General features: G+C 35.7%; 1 protein-coding gene across 1 annotated transcript in view; it reads left to right on the forward strand.

Moving 5' to 3' along the window:
* Positions 1 to 24,087, forward strand: part of LOC107700256 (multiple PDZ domain protein-like) — a 49,400-nt gene that overhangs the window by 3,072 nt on the left and 22,241 nt on the right. Inside the window, exons 3-21 of the mRNA XM_016501862.1 lie at positions 2,150 to 2,251; positions 2,393 to 2,445; positions 2,650 to 2,819; positions 6,515 to 6,715; positions 6,875 to 7,011; positions 7,117 to 7,279; positions 8,607 to 8,729; positions 8,842 to 9,033; positions 10,451 to 10,553; positions 10,646 to 10,734; positions 12,323 to 12,581; positions 12,753 to 12,812; positions 14,185 to 14,261; positions 14,520 to 14,666; positions 15,068 to 15,253; positions 16,323 to 16,472; positions 16,684 to 16,893; positions 19,097 to 19,177; positions 20,583 to 20,785. Coding sequence (XP_016357348.1) covers positions 2,150 to 2,251; positions 2,393 to 2,445; positions 2,650 to 2,819; positions 6,515 to 6,715; positions 6,875 to 7,011; positions 7,117 to 7,279; positions 8,607 to 8,729; positions 8,842 to 9,033; positions 10,451 to 10,553; positions 10,646 to 10,734; positions 12,323 to 12,581; positions 12,753 to 12,812; positions 14,185 to 14,261; positions 14,520 to 14,666; positions 15,068 to 15,253; positions 16,323 to 16,472; positions 16,684 to 16,893; positions 19,097 to 19,177; positions 20,583 to 20,785 — 2,706 coding nt within the window. The remainder of the gene's footprint in view (positions 1 to 2,149; positions 2,252 to 2,392; positions 2,446 to 2,649; positions 2,820 to 6,514; positions 6,716 to 6,874; positions 7,012 to 7,116; positions 7,280 to 8,606; positions 8,730 to 8,841; positions 9,034 to 10,450; positions 10,554 to 10,645; positions 10,735 to 12,322; positions 12,582 to 12,752; positions 12,813 to 14,184; positions 14,262 to 14,519; positions 14,667 to 15,067; positions 15,254 to 16,322; positions 16,473 to 16,683; positions 16,894 to 19,096; positions 19,178 to 20,582; positions 20,786 to 24,087) is intronic.

A 24,087-nucleotide genomic window follows, 5' to 3' on the forward strand; every position in this document is an offset into this window, starting at 1 on the left:
ATTCAAAATATTAAAAGAACAAAAGGTATGAGTATAATAATGATTCTAACATAACACTAAGCCAAACACCAAAAAACAACTACATATGTGTATGTACAGCCACACACATATACATATACATATACATGTACATATATATAAATATTCAATATATATATATATATATTATTTCATTTCCATTTTGTATGTTGAAGTACTGAAATAACTCAAATTAAATAAAAGTAAAACTTAATAAAAAGCCTATATAGACATAATAAAAAACGAATAAAATGACAACATTACTACAACTGTAACTAAAACTAAAATAGATAACTAATACAAATCAAAGTACATTAGTTCATCAGTAATCCTAAAAAAAATAACACTGAGGCAAACACACATGATAAAATAACAACAACTTACTGACACATAGTAGGAAATAGTTTATAAAAACCTGAAACAGAAGTGGAAAGAGGAGAGATAAAAAGCGATGCTTATGTCCTTTGTCGGTGTCCTGCCCGGTGGAGTCGCACGGTAGAGTCGATGGTCTTTACACTCTTCGGTCTTCACACGAGGAGGTCTTCGAACTAAGCTTCTTTTAGTTTAAAGATAAACTAAAAGAAATAAACGATAAAATAAACGATAAAATCAGCTTTTATCGTTTACAGATATGTTGGATATATCATGCTATATGAGGGATGCAAAGGAACATTTTTACTGGCCTATTGTAATAAGGACATATTAAGGCATAATAGAAAATATCACATTGGCAAATTATAATTTGTGGACATACACTAATTTAAATGTCTCATGAGCAGCAGTAATAAGAGCTGATGACTCTGTTATCATTTAACGAGGGGTGAGAGGCCTGAGCATCCATTACACTCACGAGCATCAGAGGCGCATCGTGGACATGCGCGGTGAGTGACAGCCAGTTATCACTCTCGCGCAAACCCTGGGCTGTCTGAATAATGCGGGCTAGCTGTCTCTAATGCGACTTGCGACATTTGAAAATGTTTCAAATTGAGCCCCAGCTTTTCATCATCCGATGAGACGAGACGATCAGTTTCTCATGAGCTGCGGGGGAAACCTGTTGATCTGAAGGTAAATGTGGAGTGAGGAAATCAGCTTTTATTGATCCTTACGGTAGCTACAGCGTGAGAACCTAACGCATGAAGACTGATAGAAAGAAACGGCATCGCAGCTGTCAGTTACACCTGAACCATAACATGCTGATTTTATTTAGCTATCGGATTTATTTTAGTAAACTGTTTTTGCTGTCCTTACTTGTTTTAAAATCGCAATTAGCCTATGCATCATGAGCTCCATTTATTAGATTATGATGGACAACACATATTAATAACCTAATGTTGTCATCTATTTTTAGGTTTAAGTAGCAATGCGTCTCTCAACTATCTTAAAGACGTTTTAAACAATTTTTGTGATATATTATTGTGAGTTGTAAATCTATAATTACTTGATAAATATTGACAGCTACAGTTTTTCTATGAAGCATCCGATGCAGACAGCGATCGAGCATCTGTTGCTATGGCTACTCCTTCCAGCACACTCTAACTTGTAAAATAACTTTTGTGGTTACTGAAACGTAAACCTTTTTACCTCCTTTGGGGCTCCTATACCCCACAATTCGCACCCTTGATATATATGTTGAAAACCGAAAATAAGAAACAACTTGCACACTTGACAATTAATTGATGCACTCCTAATATGATTCCAAGATCGTTGGATATGACTTAGGCTATTTTAAATCTTGCGACCCCCTTGGTGGTGTGCTGAGGCCCCATGGTTCAGAACCTATTTACATATTTATTTTCGTATTTACACATCTATCAGCTTCGCCCGTTTAAAATAACCCTCCTGCTTTGTTTTCCCTTAGTTACTATTGTTGTCCGCAACACCGCCCACCGCCAGGCGCTTACATCTCTATCAGGTAGGCTGTAAGGACATCTGTCCCGGGTAATTACCGTCGTTCACAGTTTAAGTCCGTTTACATCTACTAAGCCTGACCGGTAAACGCATTACCGGAGCAGCGCAGCGCAAACACGAGCGCTCGCGCAGTCCGTAGAGGTGCGAGTCTCCCACCCAGATTACATCAGCATGAATAACAGATTACAGCAGGCGTTATCAGAGCGATCGGTGAGATGTGAAGTGAACCGTCAGTGCAATTCATAAAGCCTGTCGTCGGTTACAGAGGCGTCACTCTCACTTCATGCCAAACGTCACCGTCGCTGTCACACGTAAGGACTGTCAGGTGTGCATGCCAGTTAGTGATTACTTGAGTAGGATGAGAAAGGGACAAATCTGTGTGTTGTTTTGTATCTTAAATATGTTCAAGAGTTTGATTGTCATTATGTCTGATGGCCCTGATATGAACTTGCTTGCGTTGTTGCAGATGTCAGAAAGAGAGTGCTGGTAATTCAGTACCCAAAGAGTTGAAGATGATGGGTATGTAGGAAGTCTTAACACAATATTATTTTTAGCCGTCATGTGTGTCACAATATGTCTTTCACAACTTATGATAATAACATATTTGTGAGTTAATGTGCCTATGGCATGCAGATTGTTGTATGCACTCTCATGTGGGATATGAGCTGATGTCACTGCATGTGCCCGTGTTATTAATATATTTATGTGTATGTGTGTGTATAGACACACAGCGTGCTTTGCTGGCAGTGGAGCGGCTGCAGGAGAGGCTGAAGAAGAAGGGAGAACTGCCTGCTGAGGAAAAACTCAGTCTGCTCAAGAGTGTCTTACAGAGTCCCCTGTTTCACCAGATACTCATCATGCAAGACACCGAACAACAGCATCAGCAACAACAGGTCAGAGACGAATAACATCATCATTATACTGCATGACCAAAAAATAAAAATGGCATACACTGACACAAAAAGACATCAAAACAATAGTGTGCTTTTCCATTATATAGCCTAGTGTTTTATTTTTAATACATTTATTCAATTAAACAGTGTAAATAAAGTTCTTATGACTATGTCAAATTTAAAAATAAAATCATACTGGCTGATACTTCCATATTTATGACATGACACAGCTAGATTCATTATATGGCATATTTCTGTCATTACCATCAGAACTGATCTTGTGAAGTGCTGATGTGAAATGTATTGAACAAAAGTATGCTGATATCCAACTCCACAACTGTTGAAATTGAAATTTACATGCAGGTATATTTTATAAAGCAATTATATACCCAGGGAGCATCATTTCAGATATTCACTGATGCAAACAGACCTTTTTTCAGTTTCTATTATTAGATGAAATAAAACATGAGACAAACCTTTCTTAAAGGACTTTTTTGGATTCAGTACAAGTCAAGTTGAACTGACAACAGTTGTGGCATAATGTTGTCCCTCGTTTGCTTTAAAACAGAAAAAGTCTAAGTTAAATGAAGGTGAATGGGGCCAATCCATTAACATTAATTTAATATGCTTGCTGTTTCAATAGTAAAGCCTCAAGATATAAACAATACACATGTTAATGTGATTTTTGCATGGAAAAAAAAAACACTGTGTAAAGTTATACCTAATTTTACAGCTTTGTCAGCTTTACAAATAATAAACAGAAGAGTCACAGAAGAGTGATCTTAGAAGGTTTGTTGTCCATTATCAATAGTGATGCATGAAGCACAGCTAAATCTGAGGTCACTTCCGAGCTAAACAGCTTTATATTGATCACAGCGTGCAATTTGGATGTTCAAAATTTAGCAAACATGCATTAGTTGCAAAATCTACAATTGCACAAAATTCCAAATAGCACAGATTATTATTTAAATGACTGCCAGCAGAATTTCACTGTACAAAGGTACAGTAAGTGTAACCTGCACCCTTAACATATTCTATAAATGCTTTTATAAAATTAGAAAGATTCACTTTTCTGCTTTTACAACCTCCAAAAATTGGCCCCATTCATTTCCATTGTAAGTGCTCCATTGTAACCCTGATTTTTGCTTATCTTAACAAAACAAGGGATAAGTTGAAATTTTTTGTTGTGGTAATAAACTTTATGCCATAAATGCTGTCAACTGAGTCTAACTTGTATTGGATATTCCACTGAATATATTCCTGTAAAAATAGTTGCATGCATTGAATTTCAAGTTGAGCTTGTATTTGACATTTGACTTTAACTGTGCAAGTGTATAACCACATTGACCCAGAGGACTACATTTGCAGAGCATAAAGAGGTCAGAGAAGCCCAGCAGATATGAGTGGGAGGCGTGAGAGGTTATTCAAGGATACTAGGTGAAAGAGTCTCAAAGGTGGTCTGGGTTCACAGTATTTGAGTTGTGTGTGTGTGTGTGTGTGTGTGTGTGTGTGTGTGTGTGTGTGTTATGGTGCAAGGTAATGATGGGAAATGTTCTCTTGTAAATGGCCTGTGTTATCCCAAGCTTTCAAAGAGCAGCTCAGGTAATTTAGCTCCTCAGATACCATCAAAAAATAGACACCGTGGATGTTACATTCAGATTTATTTGGTACAACCACAACTGATTGTGTTAGAATCTTCTAGCAGGCTGAAATGAGAGGAGCAGCAGGCGCCAGATGCGCGACTCCAGTAAACGAAGCACTAAACTGGCTGTTTGTCATGAAAAATCGCATGTTTATGGGTTTGCTAATATGCCATGAGATGTAGCTGCTTCAGCAAAACTATATATCAGATTATCCTCTTGCTGCGCATTGTGTATTGGTCAGGCCACATGCCATGGATAATCATTAGCATAAGTTGTTTATATGAGTCATTCTTTAATCAATCTTATCATTTCCTGTCTGCATTCTGTAATGTAATAGGCTGGTTTTCTCAGCCACGTGTTTGGCAACAAACGTAATGAGAACTTTACATATAAAGGAAAATAGTTGATTACTTTGGTCATACTTCAAGCACTTATTTTAATTATAGGTTTCAATGAGCAGGAATAAAAACAGAATTGCCAGCTGTGCTGTTTGCCTGCTGTTGTGGCATATGGTCAGCCATGATAGACCTTTTTTATTCACTAGTTTTGTCATCTTTCTAAAATAGAATTTAGAAAGGTTTTGGTTGCCAAACAATTCATTTATTCAATAATTCATTCAGAAACTGTCTCTCCTCAAGAGCTCAATGAAAGTAGCATATTCAATAAAAGTATAATTTGTCTTCTGATACAAAGTTCATCAGGAAAAAATCAGCATGAATATTATTTTAATGCATTAAATTAGCTGAATAAATTTGGTTCATAATTTATACTTATGTTTTAACCAAATATACAATGTATTCAGATGAGCATTCTAAATCAAATATAGATTTGTATATTTGAACACTATTTGTAAGGAGAGGTCTGATTGTGTTCCACATCAATGGTAAGTGCTTCTGTGTATATTGTGTGTGATGCATTTAGAGAGACGATTCTTTGAAAACAGCAGCGAGCACCAAACTGAGGTTGTATAAGCTACTTACCTGAGCTGACCGCTTAATCTGTGCTGAAACGAGAGAGAAGCAGGGGTCAGCAAGTCACACACACCTTCCTGTAATGGTGGGGACTTTCCATTGACTTTTGTTGTTTTTATAGTGAGCTAAGTATGGTTTTTTTCCTATCCCTAAACCTGATCTTTGTAGAACCTTTTTGCATTTTTATAATTTCATTAAGATAATTTAGTATGTTAAACCTGACTGCTATAGAGAGAATATAGAAAATAATAGAAAGTGAGATACTCAAAAAAAAAAAAAGCACACTGATTTTAATCAATTTTAGCAATGGCCTTGGCTTGTACCCTACTAAATATCTGTGCATTGCACCATTAAACTTGAAACGTTGAAATATAACCCCTCTTTTAAACTGAATATATACCCAAGAATATTTTGACCAAGTTGGAATAAACGGTCGGTTGGCAGACTGCATTTATTTGATCAAAAATACAGTAAAAACAGTAATATTGTAAAATATCATTACAATTTAAAATAACTAATTTCTATTGTAATATATTGTAAAATATCATTTATTTCTGTGATCAAAGCTGAATTTTCAGCATCATTACTCCAGGCTTCAGTGTCACATGATCCTTCAGAAATCATTCTAATATGCTGATTTGCTGCTTAAGAAACATTTCTGATTATAAATGCTGAAAACAGTTGCTGCTTAATATTTTGGTGTGGAAACCATCTTTTTTTTTTTTTTTTTTTTTTAAGAATCTTTGATAGAAAGGCATTTGTGTCAAATAGAAATCTTTTGTGACATTATATATGTCTTTTGTATAGCTGTTACTTTTGATCTATTTTACTGACCGCAACATTGTTTTTTAAATGTAAATGTTTATTGTTTAAACCTAAAAAAAAACTATTTATGATCATTTTTCTCTATTGTTCCCTGTTTTGTGTTGTGTTTATACTCTATTATCACTGTTGATAGTGACATGGGATTACCGTAAATAAAGGGCTAAAACTAAATCTTGTCTTTAACATCCCAGTGAGGCCTTACAAATGGCTAGTGCAACCCAGCTACCTACATTACTCTAGCTGTGTGTTTGTACAGGTTTTTCCCAGAATGCCTCTGTCTCAGTCATTGAGTGATGATGCAGATGTTGTGAGCACATCCCACCCCTCATGCACTCTGAGGTACAGAGACTCCTACCTCTCAGCCCAGCGGCGCAATGACCGATGTCAATCCTCCAATCATGCGACTTTTGACCCTTGCATCACAGAGGACATTTCACTGCTGCAGTCCATGGCCCAGGTACCACCATACCAAGACCTTTAAACAAACTGAGATACATGTCCTGTAACATACTGATCATGCAAGCTTTCAGACATACTGTCATTTCAGAACTACATGTCCTAAAACCAACAGTTTGAATCCATTCTTTCTTATCTCATGTATTTACTGCTCTTTCAGGGTCGGTCTGTGCTTAGTTTTGACCTGGACAAGGGTGAAAGTGCTTTAGGCATCAGCATTGTTGGAATGGAGACTGAAGGCTGTGGAGGTCTTGGTATCTTCATACAGAAGATCCAGCCGGACTCTGTAGCACACAGGTATAAACTGATAAGGATTTAAGTATGATGTAGCAAAACTTAATTGATTAAAGTGTGTTATTCTAGACAAGTGCATAAATTGATTTGAAACCTTTCTTTACTTAGTGATGGACGTCTGCATGAGGGTGATCAGATTCTAGCAGTGAATGGCAAGCCGTTTGAATCCTCTGTAACACAGGAACAAGCTGTCCAGGTTCTTCTGGAAGCTGCTTCTGTGGTAACCTTAATTATAGCCAGGGAACCAGCCCCATCATTCAGCCCCCCACAGGTGAGCCACACTCTTCCCAAAAATCTCTGGCCTTTATCATGAATTCAGTGTAAGTCTCCTTAAAAAAACTTTATTTTTATATTCATTAGCCTACATCTCTTAAAGTTCCCAAAATATACTTGTAAAAATGTGTAAAATGGACTTTGTAATATGCCCCTGAAGTGTCTCCGAGCTCATATTTTGCCTCATATCTTATACTGTAATGTCTTATGCCGTATAGCTGCCCCACTTTACCATGCAGCTTAAATCTGATATTGATCCACAGTCATTTGATTACATTACCACAAGTGCAGTACATCTAACATTTTAAATGTTATACATTAGCTTTTTATGTGAGGTTTTAGGTTTGGTGGTTGTTGTGAAAGCAGAGTGAAAGAAAGCAGAGGATTTCCTGGTAATGGTGGCGATACAATTGAGCCTTCTCCTATTAGCAAGACTATTATAATACACCACTGTTCAGAAGAATGGGGTTGGTCAGACGAAATCTCTCATGCTCACCAAGGCTGCATTTATTTGATCAATAATATGGTAAAAACGGTAATATTATGAAATATATTTACAGCCATTACTCCTGCCTTCAGTGTTCAGTGTCTTTACTGTCACTTTTGATCAATTTAATGCATTCTTAATACTAAATAAAAGTATGAATTTCTTTGGAAAAACATACTTACCCTGAAACATTTGAATAGTAGTGTATAAATGGGGTTCAAAGATCTAGGAATATCATTTTTTGGTGGAGAAAAATTTCAATTTTTTTGGTGTTTACCAATTTTGGTTCCAATTTTTCGGTGTTTACCTTTACTGATCCTTGTGCACTTTAGTTTTAGCCTTTTTTAAAATCTCAAATCACTGTCAACGGTAATAATACTATATTGTGTATAAACAAAATTCAGGAAACATGATCTTTTTTTTTTTTTAAATAATAAACATTTAAAATTTAAAAACAAGTGATGTAAAAATCCAATACAAATTTGGGGATTAGTAAAATTGATCGTAAAAGAAATTGAAAAGTAACAAGACATTTACAATGTTACAAAACATTTCTATTTCAAATAAATTTGAACTTTCTTTTCAATATATATATATATATATATATATATATATTCTCAGATGCTTTAATACATCCAGCATTTTACAGTATTTGTTATGGTATTTTGTACAATTTTTGCTGTTTCATGAAAAGATTTGTTTCATTTTTTGACTATTTTAGACATTTTAAAAATAAACTTACCCTGAGAAATATTCACTGTAGTAAGTTTGACAACTAGCCCCAGTCTCTCTTGCATTGTAATTAGGATTATTCCACTCGTTGAATTTGATTCCACAGCCTCGACAAATTCATCATATTGAGCTGCAGAATGACGGATCGGGTCTGGGCTTCGGCATCGTTGGAGGGAGGAGTACTGGCACCATGGTAAAAACCATCCTACCTGATGGTGTAGCTGGAAGGGTATGAGAGATCATCATGGGTTCACTGTCATTTCAGTTATTATTATGTTTTTGAATTGTACAAACTGATTCAAATTAAGAAGAGTGGCAAATGCCTTGACGTGTGCACACAGGACGGGAGATTGCGTAGTGGTGATCTTCTCCTCAGAATCGGTGGTGTGGACGTGTCCACCATGGGCAGTGAGGAAGTGGCACGTGAGCTCCGTCTTGCTGGTTCCCGTGTGAGACTTATCATTGCCAGGGAAACCACTGATGGTGACCTCTCACCTTCCATCGCCCAGCAACAGGACACTCAGAAGAAACAGGTGCAAAATGCTTCTGATCCTCTATGTGTGTGTGTGTGTGTGTGTTCATATTAGGGGTGTGCGATATTGACCAAAAAATTATATCTTGATATTTTTGGGGATTTCTTTCGATAATGATAATTAAACAATATTTTTCTGAGTGTGTTTTTGTGCTGGTACTTAGGCTGGTTTAGGCAGTAGCCCCTCACTGCAGAACACAAGATCCAAAGGGTGGTGATTGGTAGGTTTAGGGGTGGAGATGGGTGGGTTTAGGGATCAGGGGGTGGAGACGGGTAGGTTTAGGTATATGTAAGGTGGGAGGAGTTGGATCTGGATCCAACCACGCCCCCTGGAACTTGTGTTCTGCAGTGAGTACCATCTCGGTTTAGGCCTGTCATGAAAAAATAAATATGACACTAAAACCGCCAGTAGGTGGCAGAAAGTCCTTGTCTTAATGAGTGATTCATTGAATCATTCATTCAAACGGTTTGTTCAAAACATCTGATTCATTTAGAAATAAAGCAAGTGACTGTCTTTATGAATGGATCATTGAATCATTGACTCAAATTATTCATTCAAAAACAGATTAATTCAGGAACAAAGCACCGTAGTGTTGCTCAGAGACACACACGTGTTCTGATCTGACTTTGATTGAAACTGAAAAACAGACAATATTGTGTCTAAAATGTAACTCATTCAATGTTAACTTCTAGTTTGTCGAGCTGTTGTGTAATTGCAATACAACATTTGTGATCGTGCTCATGTGCTGATTTTTGGGAAAACGGCACTCTTGCTTGTGTGATATTACTCAACTATATTATATCATAAATATACATATATATATATATTAAAAAACATACAAGGATTTTTTTCTTCCATAACTTGAATTATAGGGTCATTCTAACTGCATTCTAAAAATGCTTCATCATGCAGTGAATGCTTGTGGACTGTCAAGACATGTTTTTGTTTGTTTTGTTGCATATACTCATACATGCTCGATAATGGCAGCTCACACATCGTTAAAACAACAATTACGATATTATGGCAGACGATAAATATAAAAATATAATAGCCTAAATTATCTTTTTAATTATCATACAGGTTTGGAATGAACTGAAGGTGAAACATGACAAAATGTACACCTAAAACAAATTGAATTAAAACTATTCCTTAAACACACTCAGTTATTGTGATAAAATTACAACAAACATTGATTGACATTGACATTAACACACAAGGAGTTTGTGGTTAAGTGAGAGAGTCAATGTAATGCAAAGAGATAGTGTTTGTTGTCAAATTTTACATTTATTCACACTTTCTAAGTTCTTTATCTTGATTACGTATTATAATCATAAATGCCGCTGTATTATGTCTTTTAAGATACAAAAAAGTTAAAATTTGGTGAGCCAATAATAAACAAAGCATTATCCCTCTGCAGGGTTTAGTAGAGAAAAGGGAAAAAGAGTTCGGTGTCAGATTCAGAAACAACAAGAACAGTTTAGGCATCAACATCTCCAAATCTCTGGATAACCTGGACAAAGGTATGATTTCTTACTGTTTTCTTTCAGATTATTTTCCCATTCAGTCTAAGAATGTTAAACGTGAAACATTAAATGAATATTGGGTGTTTTAGAGTCCAGCGGGTTTGAAATAAAGAGCATACTGAAAGGAAATGCAGTGAATCAGGATGGACAAATTCACACCGGAGATCACATTATTGCTGTGAGTCCAAATCACAGACCTTTATTTTGTTACATCTTTCGAGAATTACATCTGTTTACCTTCCTTGTGTGTGCATGTAAAGTTAAACAGCAGTTCTAATGCTTTTAAGCAATTTATTGCTTCTTTATTCATTTTCAGTTTTCAGATTAAAATGATGTTATAGCAATTATTAATCCTGTTGTTGCTTCTGTTGTGTTTGTGTATGTGCGTGGGAAGCCCGTTTACACTGTAGCGTTTGTTTTAGTAGTGCTATGTATGATTAATTACATTGTTGCTTGTTTTGTGTTTGCATTTGTGTAAATGTGTCATCAGTCCAACCCTAGTGTTCTGTTTGGGGTTTCAGAGACCCCAGGCTCGAAAAAGCTCTTAACATTGAAGTATCAGGTTAATACTTCATGACTTTTCTAATGAGAGCTTATTTTAAAGAGATTTTCAGCTTGCTTCATAATACACTTCAAACGATGGAAAGTTTTGCATTCATTGTGTTTGGAGTTTTAGAGACCTCAGATATAAAACATTAAATAATGCAATGACTTTTCACATGATGAGATTCTGTTGTACACACTGAGGAAATACACTTCTGTCAGATTTTTAGTGTCATTTATTTTATTGTATTTTTTGCCAGGGTCAAAATGACCACGAACAATACAGTGTATACTAGGAACATTTCTGAAAAATGCATGCTTGCTTTGTGGTAAAACAGCAGGATAACGTGTCTATGGATGGCCAAATCGTTCATGACGCATCAATATTTTCAGTATTGATGTTGAAGCAAGAGTTATTTAGCATGAAAATCAATGCGCAACATAAGCTTTGAAGTGAAAAAATGAACTGTGTTAGCATATGGTTCTTAAGCTTTGGAACTATTTATCTTAACACACAGAAATCCTGAAAGACACAAGCACAGACATCATCTGGTGCTATTTCACACTAAATAAAGATGAAGCTAAATGTGACACTATAATAGTTATAATGTTATATTATAATGAGTTTTTAGTGAAAAATCAGTTATGATCAATTGTTATTAATGATATGCTAACACAGAAGCCTGATCATTAGCAGTTTAGACCCATTAAATGATCAAAGATGGCTTTCAAATATAATTACCGTTTTATCCTTAAAAATCGCAAGTATTTTCCATTTAAATGTACTGTGTCTGCATTATAGGCTCCTATAGAACGTGATATTGGATTGAACAGAAAATAAGTGGTATTGCTCATCTTTAAAGATACAGTAATATCTGACTTCTGGGTTTTGATTGGGTCAGAGGTACTTATTAAAAGATAGGAAATTATTAGCTTAAAGCTGAAGAGCATGAGGGTTGAGCCAGCAATAACCTTGACTACAATAACTGGGAATAATATTTTTGAGTGACAAATTACAGGTTTCACACTTCTTTGGTTTGAATAATACATGAGAACTTAACCTTCACATTCTAGGACTCTTTTCATTGAAGTTGTTTGGAAAAAAAAAAAAAAAGACAAATATCTGAACATGAATCATTTGAATAATATTATTATTAGTTTTATTAATATAGACCTATTATTTAATTGTTAAATAACTATTTGGGCGGGGAGGGGGGGTTTAGGTGGATGGTCAGAAACAGAAAGCGGAGGAGATTCTGCACACGACTGGCCAACAAGTGGAGATCTCTCTTCAGAGAAAGGGCTCACCATCTGGAACACAGACAACCCCCACAACGTCCACAATCTCTCAGAGACCCTCAACCCTTCTGGGGCTCCTTCCCCCTCCGCTGCCTGCATGTCTGCCAGAGCCAAAGCCAGTCCTGCCCCCAGGGAAAGTTTTCTACACTGAACGCCGGGACCTCAACTTCAACAGAGAGTGCAGTTAGTGAAACTCTTGTCACTTTGGTTTATTTACACTCATTCACACTGTGTTTGATTCATGAGCTCTGTTTCACTTTGGCCTGTTCTCTGTGTGAAGTCTTAGTAACTCTTTGACCCTACTTTGATTTTAATAACTGCTTCTGTTTCTGTTTGTTCTTTCTGTGACCTCAGTTGAGTCAAGGCGAAGCTGTTATTTAGAGTCCAACATGGAGAACAGAAACCAGTCTTCATGTAAGAACAGAAAACATTGTGTTCTAGCATATTTACAGTTCAATGTCTATAGACTAATTGATTATCACAGTCACTCATTTTGACTAGTTCCTCAGGTTTGTTAGTGTACGAGTAAAACATCTACTATAATATACTGATATAATTGTGATTTAAGCATTGCTTGAAGAGAATTTTAATTTATCAGAAATGAATCATTACAACCCTTGCTCAGCAATGGATGCTCTGCAGTGAATGGGTGCCGTCAGAATAAGAGTCCAAACAACTGATAAAAACATCACAATAATCCACAAGTAATCCATACAACTCCAGTCCATCAGTTAACATCTTGTGAAGTGAAAATCTGCATGTTTGTAATAAATAAATCCATCATTAAGATGTTTTTTTAACTTCAAACTGTTGTTTCCAGCTAATATATGAGTCCTCTATCCATAATATTGCTTTCTCCTGTGAAAAAGTGGTCTGGTCTGAATCAGGAACAAGCACCGTTTACAGGCAAAAACAGTTCTAAACAAATATGTAGGTGGATTTTAATGTGAAGGACAACAGGAGATGGACTTTTTCACTGGAGCAAGCGTTATTTTAGACTAATATTGTGGTCAAAACCGATGGTTTAAAGTTACAAACATGCAGTTTTTGACTTCACAAGACATTAACTGGTTGACTGGAGTGGTGCAGATTACTTGTGGATTATTGTGATGTTTTTATCAGCTGTTTGGACTCTCATTCTGACGGCACCCATTCACTGCAGAGCATCCATTGGTGAGCAAGTGATGCAATGCTAAATCTGTTCCGATGGAGAAACAAACACATCTACATTTTGGATGGTCTGAGGGTGAGCAAATTTTCATTTTTGGGTGAACTATTCCTTTAACTTGTGTTTAATGTAGTATTTTACCTTGAATAGTTTTTGTACGTTTCGACAGCTGTCAAATCAGCATCAGTAACAGATAAATGCTTTAATGCCAAAATACTGTATTCATTTGACATCAAAATATGACAAGCATTTTATTTTTTTTTTTAAAGTTTATCCTTTTAAAAGTTAATAATCCTATTTATTTTCCCATCCTAACTGTACTCCATTACATTGTTAGCATTTTATTATTTACATTTGCAGTTTCTTTCCCGAATGTCCAGTCAATGGTAATCAACATCGTGTCTCAAATACTGTCCATTGAGCTGTAAATAACCCAGAATATTCCTTTAAGGTTTCTTTAGTTTGCTTGATGATTTCTAACATACAGTAGATATTTAAATCCTGACTCTATCACTATGTAACTAATATGATGAAAACATACATTGTCTTTTGTAGTCGATTCTCCTCAGTCATGTTGTCATTTATTTATGAGCTGTGTGACGTGAAATTTTGTTTTAGTTTGCAAACTGTCTGGTGAAGAGGAAATATTGAAGGAGAAGTGGCAACGCAAACTGGGTCCTCAATATGAAATCATGGTGCGTCTCATCTGCATTCTCTCCTGTTTAGCTAGCAGTTATTTTCCATGACAGAGATTTGTGAGTGTGTGTGTGTCAGCATATGTTTACATTCAGTATGTGTCTCTTTATATGCCTGTTTTTGATGTATGCGCATGTCTACTGTATATTTGTATATCAATATATTTATATGCAAATGCATTTATATTTACTGTGTGTTTGTGTGTGTGTGTGTGTGTGTGTGTGTGTGTGTGTGTGTGTGTGTGTGTGTGTGTGCAGGTGGCCCAGGTACAGAAATTGACTGAGAGCAGTGGTCTTGGTGTGAGTTTGGAGGCTAAGGAAGGTCATCACTATATCTGCTCTATACTGCCAGAAGGTCCGATCGGACAGACGGGAATCGTTCATCCTGGAGACGAACTGCTAGAGGTTCACTTCATATTATAATTAAAAAGGGCTGTCCACATACTCATGTAGATTATCTCACATATCCTTACAAACACAAACATTAGAATTTATTTAGAGTGGAAATTATGTTTGGTTATACTTCAAAGTCAAACAAGCATTACACACAGATAATACTGTTGTTTATAGATTACGCCGTTGTAATCCCTTATCATAAACCCTGCTAACAAATGCATGCATAATAACCGAACGCGCTCATCTTTCTTTCTGCATTCTGTTTTTTATGCATAGCACTTCATTCAGTGCTGACTGCACATGAATATCAATCACGACAGCTACTTAAAAATAGCCCTTCCTGTCAGTAGAAAAGCCCAGAGGATCGTTTCAGCAGAGCAAGCGAGTTGATGTGTTTTTTCTGTTTGTAGGTGAACGGCTTCTCTCTGATTGGTGAGACACACAAGGAAGTTGTGAGCTTGCTGAAGGAACTTCCCGTGAATGTTTGTGTGGTTTGCAGTCGTCTCGTCCCACCCACAGCCAGTGATGAAGATGACGATGATGGTGACGATGTACAACTCACCCTCAAGGAGCTACTAGCAGAATTTAATGAAAAGGTTTCCTGTGTGTGTCTGTGCATCATTACAAATAAAACGAAATTTTAAATGTTTGTGCAAAGCATTACCCACATTATTAGAAGTCTATTCAGTGTGCACTTGGAGTGTACTTAAGGGGAATATTCTTTCATTATAATGTTTCTTAACACACTTAAGTACACTTTTAAAAAGTGCACTTTGTTATAATGTCAAATTGATAGTTGAAAGTGCAATTTAAGTCATTATGTTTTAATAATCTTTTGTCATGCGTTACAGAAGTACACTTATTGACTAACATACTAAAGCACATGTAACATACTTGATTACAATCTTATATGTTATTATATTTTACATGTACTAAATTGGACTTTCATTGTTACAAATGTGTAATTACAAATATATTTAAATAAATTACATACAAGCTTCAATAGAAATGACATTAAAGTATATTTACCTTAAATGCGTTCTAGTGCATTCGGCAGTACACTTTAATCGTGTTTCAGGCTATGAAATTACATTTAAAGATGTACGTAAGTCCTACTTGAAAGTAGCAATAAGAACTCTAAAGTTCAGCTAACTGCATTTAATATAAATGCAAATTAGAATCATTTTTTATTTACAATCAATTGCAATTATCATGCAATTATGGATCCGAAAACAGTGCATTTAGTTATAAAATTATATTCTTCTCAAGTATATTATTTAGGTAGTAAGTACTCTTTTTAAAACTCTGCTAAAGTGGACTTCTTTTTAACAAAGATATTTACTCACCCACATGTCGTTTCAAACTCATATCACTCTTTTTCTTCTGTGTAACACAAAAGGACAAAAATGATAAAAATTTACTTTTGCTAATCTTTTATGAGTCAAGCTCCAAAAATGACCAAAAAAAAACATTGCTTAAGTAGCATAAAATGGTACTGACTGCAGAATGCCGAATCAGAATAAAGAATTCCCAATTCACATGTAATAAACTGAAGTATACGAAATGAATTAATGCTAATACTTTTGTCCTTTTTCAAATGAGTAAACATGATTCCACTCATTTTTTTTTGCAAAATAATACTGACTTGTCCAATTTTTCTCACAGGCCGAGCAAAACTCGTCTGCACACAGAGAGGATGAATGGAGGACAGAGGCTCCTATGCTTTCCCATCAGGCCATGTGGGAGAATGAGATTCAAGTTTATGAGCTGCAGAAAGGCGATTCTGGTCTGGGATTCAGTATACTAGACTACCAGGTGTGTGTGTGTGTGTGTGTGTGTGTGTGTGTGTGTGTCCATACACCGGTACTAAAACAACAAGAGAGCAGCAGAGTATGAGCTCCACATGACTTGGTTTGGGGAGTCCCAGTTGGTTTGGAATCCTTCTATAACATGGCAGCAGAGTCTCCTAATTTATGACTACTCTTCTCTTTCTCTCTTGCGCTGTCACTTGCTGAAACTCTCTCAGGACCCCATGAACCCAGGGCATACTGTGATAGTGATCCGCTCTCTTGTAGCAGGCGGTTTGGCAGAAAGAGATGGCCGCTTGTTGCCAGGCGACCGGCTGATGTTCGTGAACGGGACTGACTTGAGCCACGTGAGTCTGGATCAGGCCGTTCGCGTCCTGAAGAGCACTGCTTTGGGCATCGTACGCATCGGAGTCACCAAACCCTTAACGGTAAGTTTCTCTGTTCGCTTCACAATCAGCTCCATTCACAAGACAGACAGCAACAACTGTAACCTTGAGCAGTGCAGGAGAAATCTAGAATCTGAGATATTATATAGGTTCTGAGTCATCCAAGTCATCGTGGAATATCAAGGAAGTTTTGTTTAAGAGAATTCAATGTGCACCACTTTGACGTGTATAATTTGCAGAATGATAAGCATGTATATCAATTATCTGTGACTAATGGCTGCTTTGACTGCTTAAGTATATTAAACTACAGTTTCTTCAACTGCAGGCACTTTAATGTCAAAGGGGTTTCATTATTCTCGGAAACATTTGACCATATCCATATCATGTATTTTTGCTATTTTTCAAAAGCCTTTCACCCAGACAAATTACATGCAAATCCATCAAAACAAAAAAAAATTATTATTTTTTTAAATACACTGATAGAAATGATTCTGTGGTGAAGTACATACTACAAAAAAACAAATGTAATTTCTACATTAATTTAGTTCAGGCAAGAATTATATATTAATACTCTAATTAATACTGTTTACAAGGATTCTTTAAATATTAAAGTTATAAAATTAAGTAAAACCTACTCATCTTTCTGATACTGGTGTTCCCATCATGCACTGGGGCATGAATAATTACTTCTTGTATTTTTCACTGTTTTCAAGTTGTATTTACACTGTGTTATGGTTGCTTTTGTTGTTTGGTTTATGACACCTTCTATTCAAAATGACCCATTCATACTCAAAAACGATCTGCTGATTGTTACCGTCATTGTGTATTGACGTCTTTGTGTTTGGTTAGGTACCTCATTAACTACTTAAATGTTTAGAAGTGAACTTTAATGCTTTAATAGCATGACTTCATTCAGTGTTACATTGCTTGAGTAAAATTTACAAACAAAGACTGAGTCAAATGTACTGTATTGCAGAGTAAACTACAAATGAGTAAGTAGAAAGTACTCAATAAACTCTAAGTTAAATGTACTTATTCTTATTGTTCATTTTACTTAACTTAGTTAAGAAGATTTTACTTAATTCCGTACTTAAATTACTTTATACTTTAAAAATATGAATGCAAAACACTTGCAGTGTATGATTATAGATTTGAGACATTATTGTTTTTTTAAAACACTGATCACAAAAAGTGGAATACAATATTAAATAAGTATTTAATATGTATTGTGTGATTTTTGTGATTTTTGTGATTTTCTTTTTACAAAAAATATATCTGTAACTCATTTGTGAGTCATGTCCATCACAGCCTACAATTTTACCATAACAGGTTTATAATAATAATGCTAGTTTTAGATAGTTAGAAAGTTAGTTTACTTTTAGTATACTTTTTTATTGTATACTTATATAATATATACTTATATATATATATATATTGTATAAGTAAATGTATTTGTATGTGAAGAAAAACAAGTTAAATATTTGAACTTGAGATCAAAATATTTCTTTGTTATTTTTCCACTCAAGCTGTGATTACTGCAAAAATATGAAATTGTATTTATTTGTGTGTGTTTAGAATACATACAGTTAAAATGAAATTCCCCTTCGCAAGACAAGCGATTCAGCCATTTTATTCTAAAAATATTTAAGAAATCATTTCCATCATCACCTCCACCATAGAATGAATGGTGATTTGAGATTTGACAGAAATTGCTTTTGTTCATTGTTCAAGAAAATTAAAGCAAACATGACCGAATTTTCCTACAATGCATGTGTATGCACTGGTGGGCATTGATAGCAGACAATTAAAATTGTGTTTTGTTTTATTGTTTAATTTCCCAGATTCAACATGCTCATAGCACACTATTATGTATCGTTTAGACTGAGATATCATTGCATTGCCTATGTCATCTTGTACATTCCAAGTCAGTCCAGTGTTTTTGGCCTGAGCTCTGTTATTATTAGTGTAGATCTGCTTCAGTCTGATGGTGGTCTTTGTTGTGAACTCAGTAACTGTGGCTCATGAGTCTCTGGTTACTGGAATCTTTTAATAATTAATGTCTCTTGAATTCTAACACCAGCCTCCTAAAACAAGTGGTGCGTTTGTTTTTATGCGTCCCACGGCTCTGAAATCCGCTTTAGCTAGTCCTGGGAACTTCATTTGTGAAGTTAAGAGTCCATCGAGTGAGAGAGGAGTAGGACAAGGGTTTTGAGTAAGAGATTTAATACAGCTTTGTCATTGACAGAAGAATGAGACTCAGGACGCAGGAGCTGATGTAACCGTCAGCGGCCACTCCGAACATTACAACCAGCACGGCACTTTGCAGGTAAGCTTTACATTGCTTTAGCTGCTATAATACTAATGGGATCTGTTTAGTAACAGTAACATCTGAGCTACATGAACCGACTGCTTTTCAAGGACTCATAATGCATAAACTCAGTTGGTTGTTTACAGCACAGTCTAAAGTTTAGATTTCCTGCTTCAAAATGATACACTTTTGTGGTGTTCTGCAGCAGCTGATTTTGCAAACGGTGGTTGTTTTTAACTAGTTGCACTCACGCAGTTAGTAGGCCAAAGAGAAAGTGTTTTTTTGTTTTTTTTCCACTGACCTAATTTAGTGTGGTCATTCTAGCTGTCAGGGTTTAACTGGGAAGGCTATTTGTTGACAGGATTTGTGTGACATCATCTCTTATTCACATGAGGGTTTTGGTTTACTCCAGTGTGTACAGCACTCGTCCGCTTGATTGGCTTGTTGAGAACACATTTGAACGTTTTGTTATTGACTGTTTTTAACTTTTTAATGGTGAACAAATTGTTTGTAGTATATCATTCATTTTGCAGTATTTTTTATTATAAAATCCGTTTTTTCCCACAAAAATGGGATAATTAAGCTGCCTGTTTCTTGCATATTAGTGCAGGTCATTCGACTTGTGTGTCGCCACACGGAGATCTGCAGGGATAAGATGTAGATAAACTAAAAAGTCATTATTTATAATAAACTATCTGTAACGCCCCTGTGGACTGTTCATTGTGGTTTCTTCCCCTTTTGTTGATTTAGCCCGTACTAATTATTAGTTAATCACCTCATTGTGCTCACCTCGTGTGAGAGTGTGTGTGTGCGAGCGAGTGTGCATGTGAGTGTGAGTGAGTGTGAGTGTGAGTGAGTGTGTGAGAGTGTGTCTGAGTGAGTGTGTGTGAGAGTGTGAGTGTGTGCGAGCGAGTGTGCGTGTGAGTGTGAGCGAGTGTGAGTGTGAGTGAGTGTGTGAGAGTGTGTCTGATGTCGTCCTGCCTGCCTCCACACACCGTGACCGTGACACTATCAGTATTCTTGGAAATGCTTTACAGTAAGATTCAAAAGCTGACATGACAATGCTTTTATTATATTTATTAATTTGGGTTAACGTTCATTTCTAATGAATGTTTAACATTTCAAGTTATATAAATTAATTTTTTAATGACATCAGAGGATTGTTCTTGTTGCTGTGAATGTCATTCAGTCACACATTCACTGGCACCGACTCGCCTGGGATGTTTCTCGAGAGCTGAATGCCTGTGTGCTAAATAAACACTCTCAGCACTGGAAATGAAGCATTGCTCCAGGACAGATGTTTAAAGGGGCTCTTAGCAGATCCAGAGATCCTTTTTGCTTTCCATTTCCCGCATATGCGAAGAAAATAGGCCATTTCACTGAATAAAGATGCCTGATGATGCTTTCTCTGTTTGTGTTCTAGGCAAATTCCCACTCTCAGAACAGCACGATGGAGGCTGACGCCAAACACGTCTCCATCCCCTCAAGTGGCTATGAGAGAAGCATAACTATAGTCAGGGGAAACTCCAGTCTGGGTATGTTAACCCTGTTCATTACACTCTTGCTGTCTGTCTTCTTATTCATCCTCAGTATGTTTCACGGAGAGCTGAACTCTGTGAGAGACCTGTAACATGCTGTGTGTTTGTATGTGTGTATAGATGTTGTATGTGTTTGTTTGAGGTACAGCTCTGGGTGTGGATCTTTAACACACCTCACAAACCTTCCTAGATGAAACTACACATGCAATATATTACACAGGGATGTGACGTGTTGTATTAGTACATGATATGATGTCTTACTTTTTTTTCTTTTTTGCTAACTAGCATGCATTTCAGTTTGCATGTTTGTTTTTTTAAAGAGTTGTGATTTCTTATAATTTATTTTCTCTCTCTCTCTCTCTCTCTCTCTGATGTTTTCAGTCACGCTATTCTGTATCTGATGCATTGCAGGGATCAAAATTATTACTTTTTTCTGCTGGCCCCTTCGGTAGTTCTGATTTGAACTTGCCCTACCATTATTTTTTACTGTATTTCCAATATTTCCAGTATTTCAAGCATTCATTTCTTTTCTAAATAAATAGGATGCATTAAAGTGACAGGAAAGACATTTATATTGTTCCAAAAGATTCCTATTTCAAATAAATGCTGTTCTTTTGAACTTTCTCTTCATCAAAGAATCTTGAAAAATAACATGCATGGTTTCCTTAAAATTAAGTAGCACAACTGTTTTTGACTGGGGTAATTCCAGCTTTTGTGAGCAAAAAAAAAAAAAAAAAGTCATACTGACCCCAAATTTTGAATTTTAAATTATCAGCACATTAGAATGATTTCTGAAAAATCATGTGACACTGAAGACTGGAGTAATGATGCTGAAAATTCAGCTTTCTATTTAATAATTGATTATGTCTATAAGCAATAATAGTTTTTAATGTATTTGATTAAGTAGATGCAGCCCTAGTGAACAAAAGAGGCTTGTGTTTAAATGCCGAAAATCTTTTTTAAAATCTTGCCTGTGAACAGTAGTGTTTTTACTTACCAAATGCATTTTTACTCACATTTGGCCCTCGGCAAGAGGTCAGTTTGGACAATGGGTAAAATACATTGTATGAGGATCTGGAAGAAGTTAGTGAAGATTAAGATTGTCTTGACAACAAGACCTGTATCTGACATCATCTGTTGACAATTAAAAAAAAAAAAAAAAAAAGGGAAAGAAATTGCTCATCAGAGGATTGTTCTTGTTGCTGGGATTATGATGCTGAAAATACAGCTTTGATCATAAGAATAAATTACATTTTACAGTATATTCACATAGAAAACAGTTATTTTAATTTGTAATAATATTTCACAATTTTACTGTTTTTTTACCCAAAATAAATGCATCTTTGTGAGCGTTAGAGACTTTTCACAAATATTAAAAAATCTTACTGACCCCAAACTTTTAATAGTAAAGTCTTATATTTGCATTAAACAAGTTAAATTATTCATTTTATTTATTAAATAATTAATAATTTTATTATTTATTACATTTTAAAGCAATAATAGCAGAAATTATACAGACATACCATTACAACTCCATTGACAGCTATAAATTCATAAACACACTTGAAAATTATGGCATACCGTGATTTGTTTGAAATCGTCAACACATTCTAACTGGTGTGTCTTAAGACTTTCACAAATCACTCTCAATTTTAACAGCTACAGCGCTTTACACTTTTGATGTATTTCAGCAAAATTGGCAGGAATATTGTTGAATGCATCACAGAATACATGACCCAAAAGTTAAGTGACAGTCCCGTCGACTGCCCCGAAGCTCTCACACCGGCCTCAGGCCATCGTAATTGTTGAGCCCTGCAGTGTATTTATGCAGCTACACCATCGCATTGGCAAAGTCATAAAGCTCAGTTAATAATATAGAAGTCATGGTTCCCATTAAACCGTGATCTTTCTCTTTTTCTTTCCTTTTGATCAAGTATTTATTGCAATGAATATTCATCTAATTTGACACAAAGCTCTGCATGAGTGTTATTTAATTAATCAGTTCCAGCATCCCATTTCACCTTGATTTTTTTTAACATTACAGTCAGTTATTTATGTTGGATGATGGAGTAGAGATTATAAATCGTGATGTGTTGTGTGTCTTTTGTTCTGGTGTTCTCTTGTGTCATCGCTGTCCTGTGCTGTGCTTTACATGGTCAAATGTGCACTTCTGTAACTAGCGCACTATGATTGTACTGTAATTTGACTGAAACATGATGTTCAAATTAAAAATAAAATCTTCAAAATCAATGAATCTCAAATTCTTTACGACCATAGTGTTGTCTCCATGTTTGGTGTGTTCCTCACTTGTTAGCTCTCATGTGTGTTCATGTTGCATGTGTTTTCTCTTTGCATGGACTCATAATTGTTAATAAATCAGCTGCATATTGTATTTAATATAGGCTTGCATGGTGCATTTTTTCAAATTGAGAGCAATTTAGATTTCTAACAGCTAAAAAAATAGTACAAAGCCAACCAGTCACTTTACACCCACAATAAAGTCAACAGCACTGTTTAAAGCTCATTAGCTCAATGTAATACTCGTAAAATTAATTGTTTGAAGGCACACGCTGTGATTTTAATACAACACTGAGTCAAAGCCAACATTTAATATGCCATAAAGGTGAGTGAGGGGTTTTAAGACCCTCTCGAATGCGCTGGCTCTACATGGTGCGCTGACACTTTCATTGTTACTTAGAGATAATTAGCTTTGAATAAGAGAGTTTTGGTAAGACAGACAAAAAAGGGGTTCACGGGGTATGTAAATGACAGTTAGCGAATGATGATATTCCATTTGTAGAAATGTCTGATGTGGTTAAACTTGCACTGTCGAGCTGGTCACACCCACACTTTAATACACATTTTTGATAGCTATGACGATCTTGATAAAAATAACTATATATAAATACACTTAAAATATTCACTGTTGGGAGAGCCTGGGGCTAGTTGTCACACTTTTTAGTTCAGTGAATATTTGTCAGTGTAGGTTTATTTTTGAAAGCCTGTTTCTGTACAGACACATATCTTAGAGTCTTGGCTACAAAAAAGCAAGGGGGGAAAAAGCTTCATAAAAAGCAAGAAAAAAAGATACTGTTTATTGAACTCATGTTGACCTTTTCACACTATATGGGGTAATTTGTGACAATGGAACCTTATTATAGGTTTTCTGGCACAATTTAAACAGTAAACCAATTAATAAACAGCAAAGATGTAAAAAATATCAGATTAAAAATACATGACAACTTGTGACAAAATAAGTACATACCCTGAGTAAATACATAAGTATATCCTGCATGTTCTTATCTACTTAAGTACATACCCTGTTTCCTGTTTAACACTGTAAAGTTGCTTTGACACAATGTGTGTGTGTGTGTGTGTGTGTGTGTGTGT

Source organism: Sinocyclocheilus anshuiensis, unplaced genomic scaffold (genome assembly GCF_001515605.1).
Source record: "Sinocyclocheilus anshuiensis isolate Anshui unplaced genomic scaffold, SAMN03320099.WGS_v1.1 scaffold326, whole genome shotgun sequence".
Lineage (NCBI taxonomy): Eukaryota > Metazoa > Chordata > Actinopteri > Cypriniformes > Cyprinidae > Sinocyclocheilus > Sinocyclocheilus anshuiensis.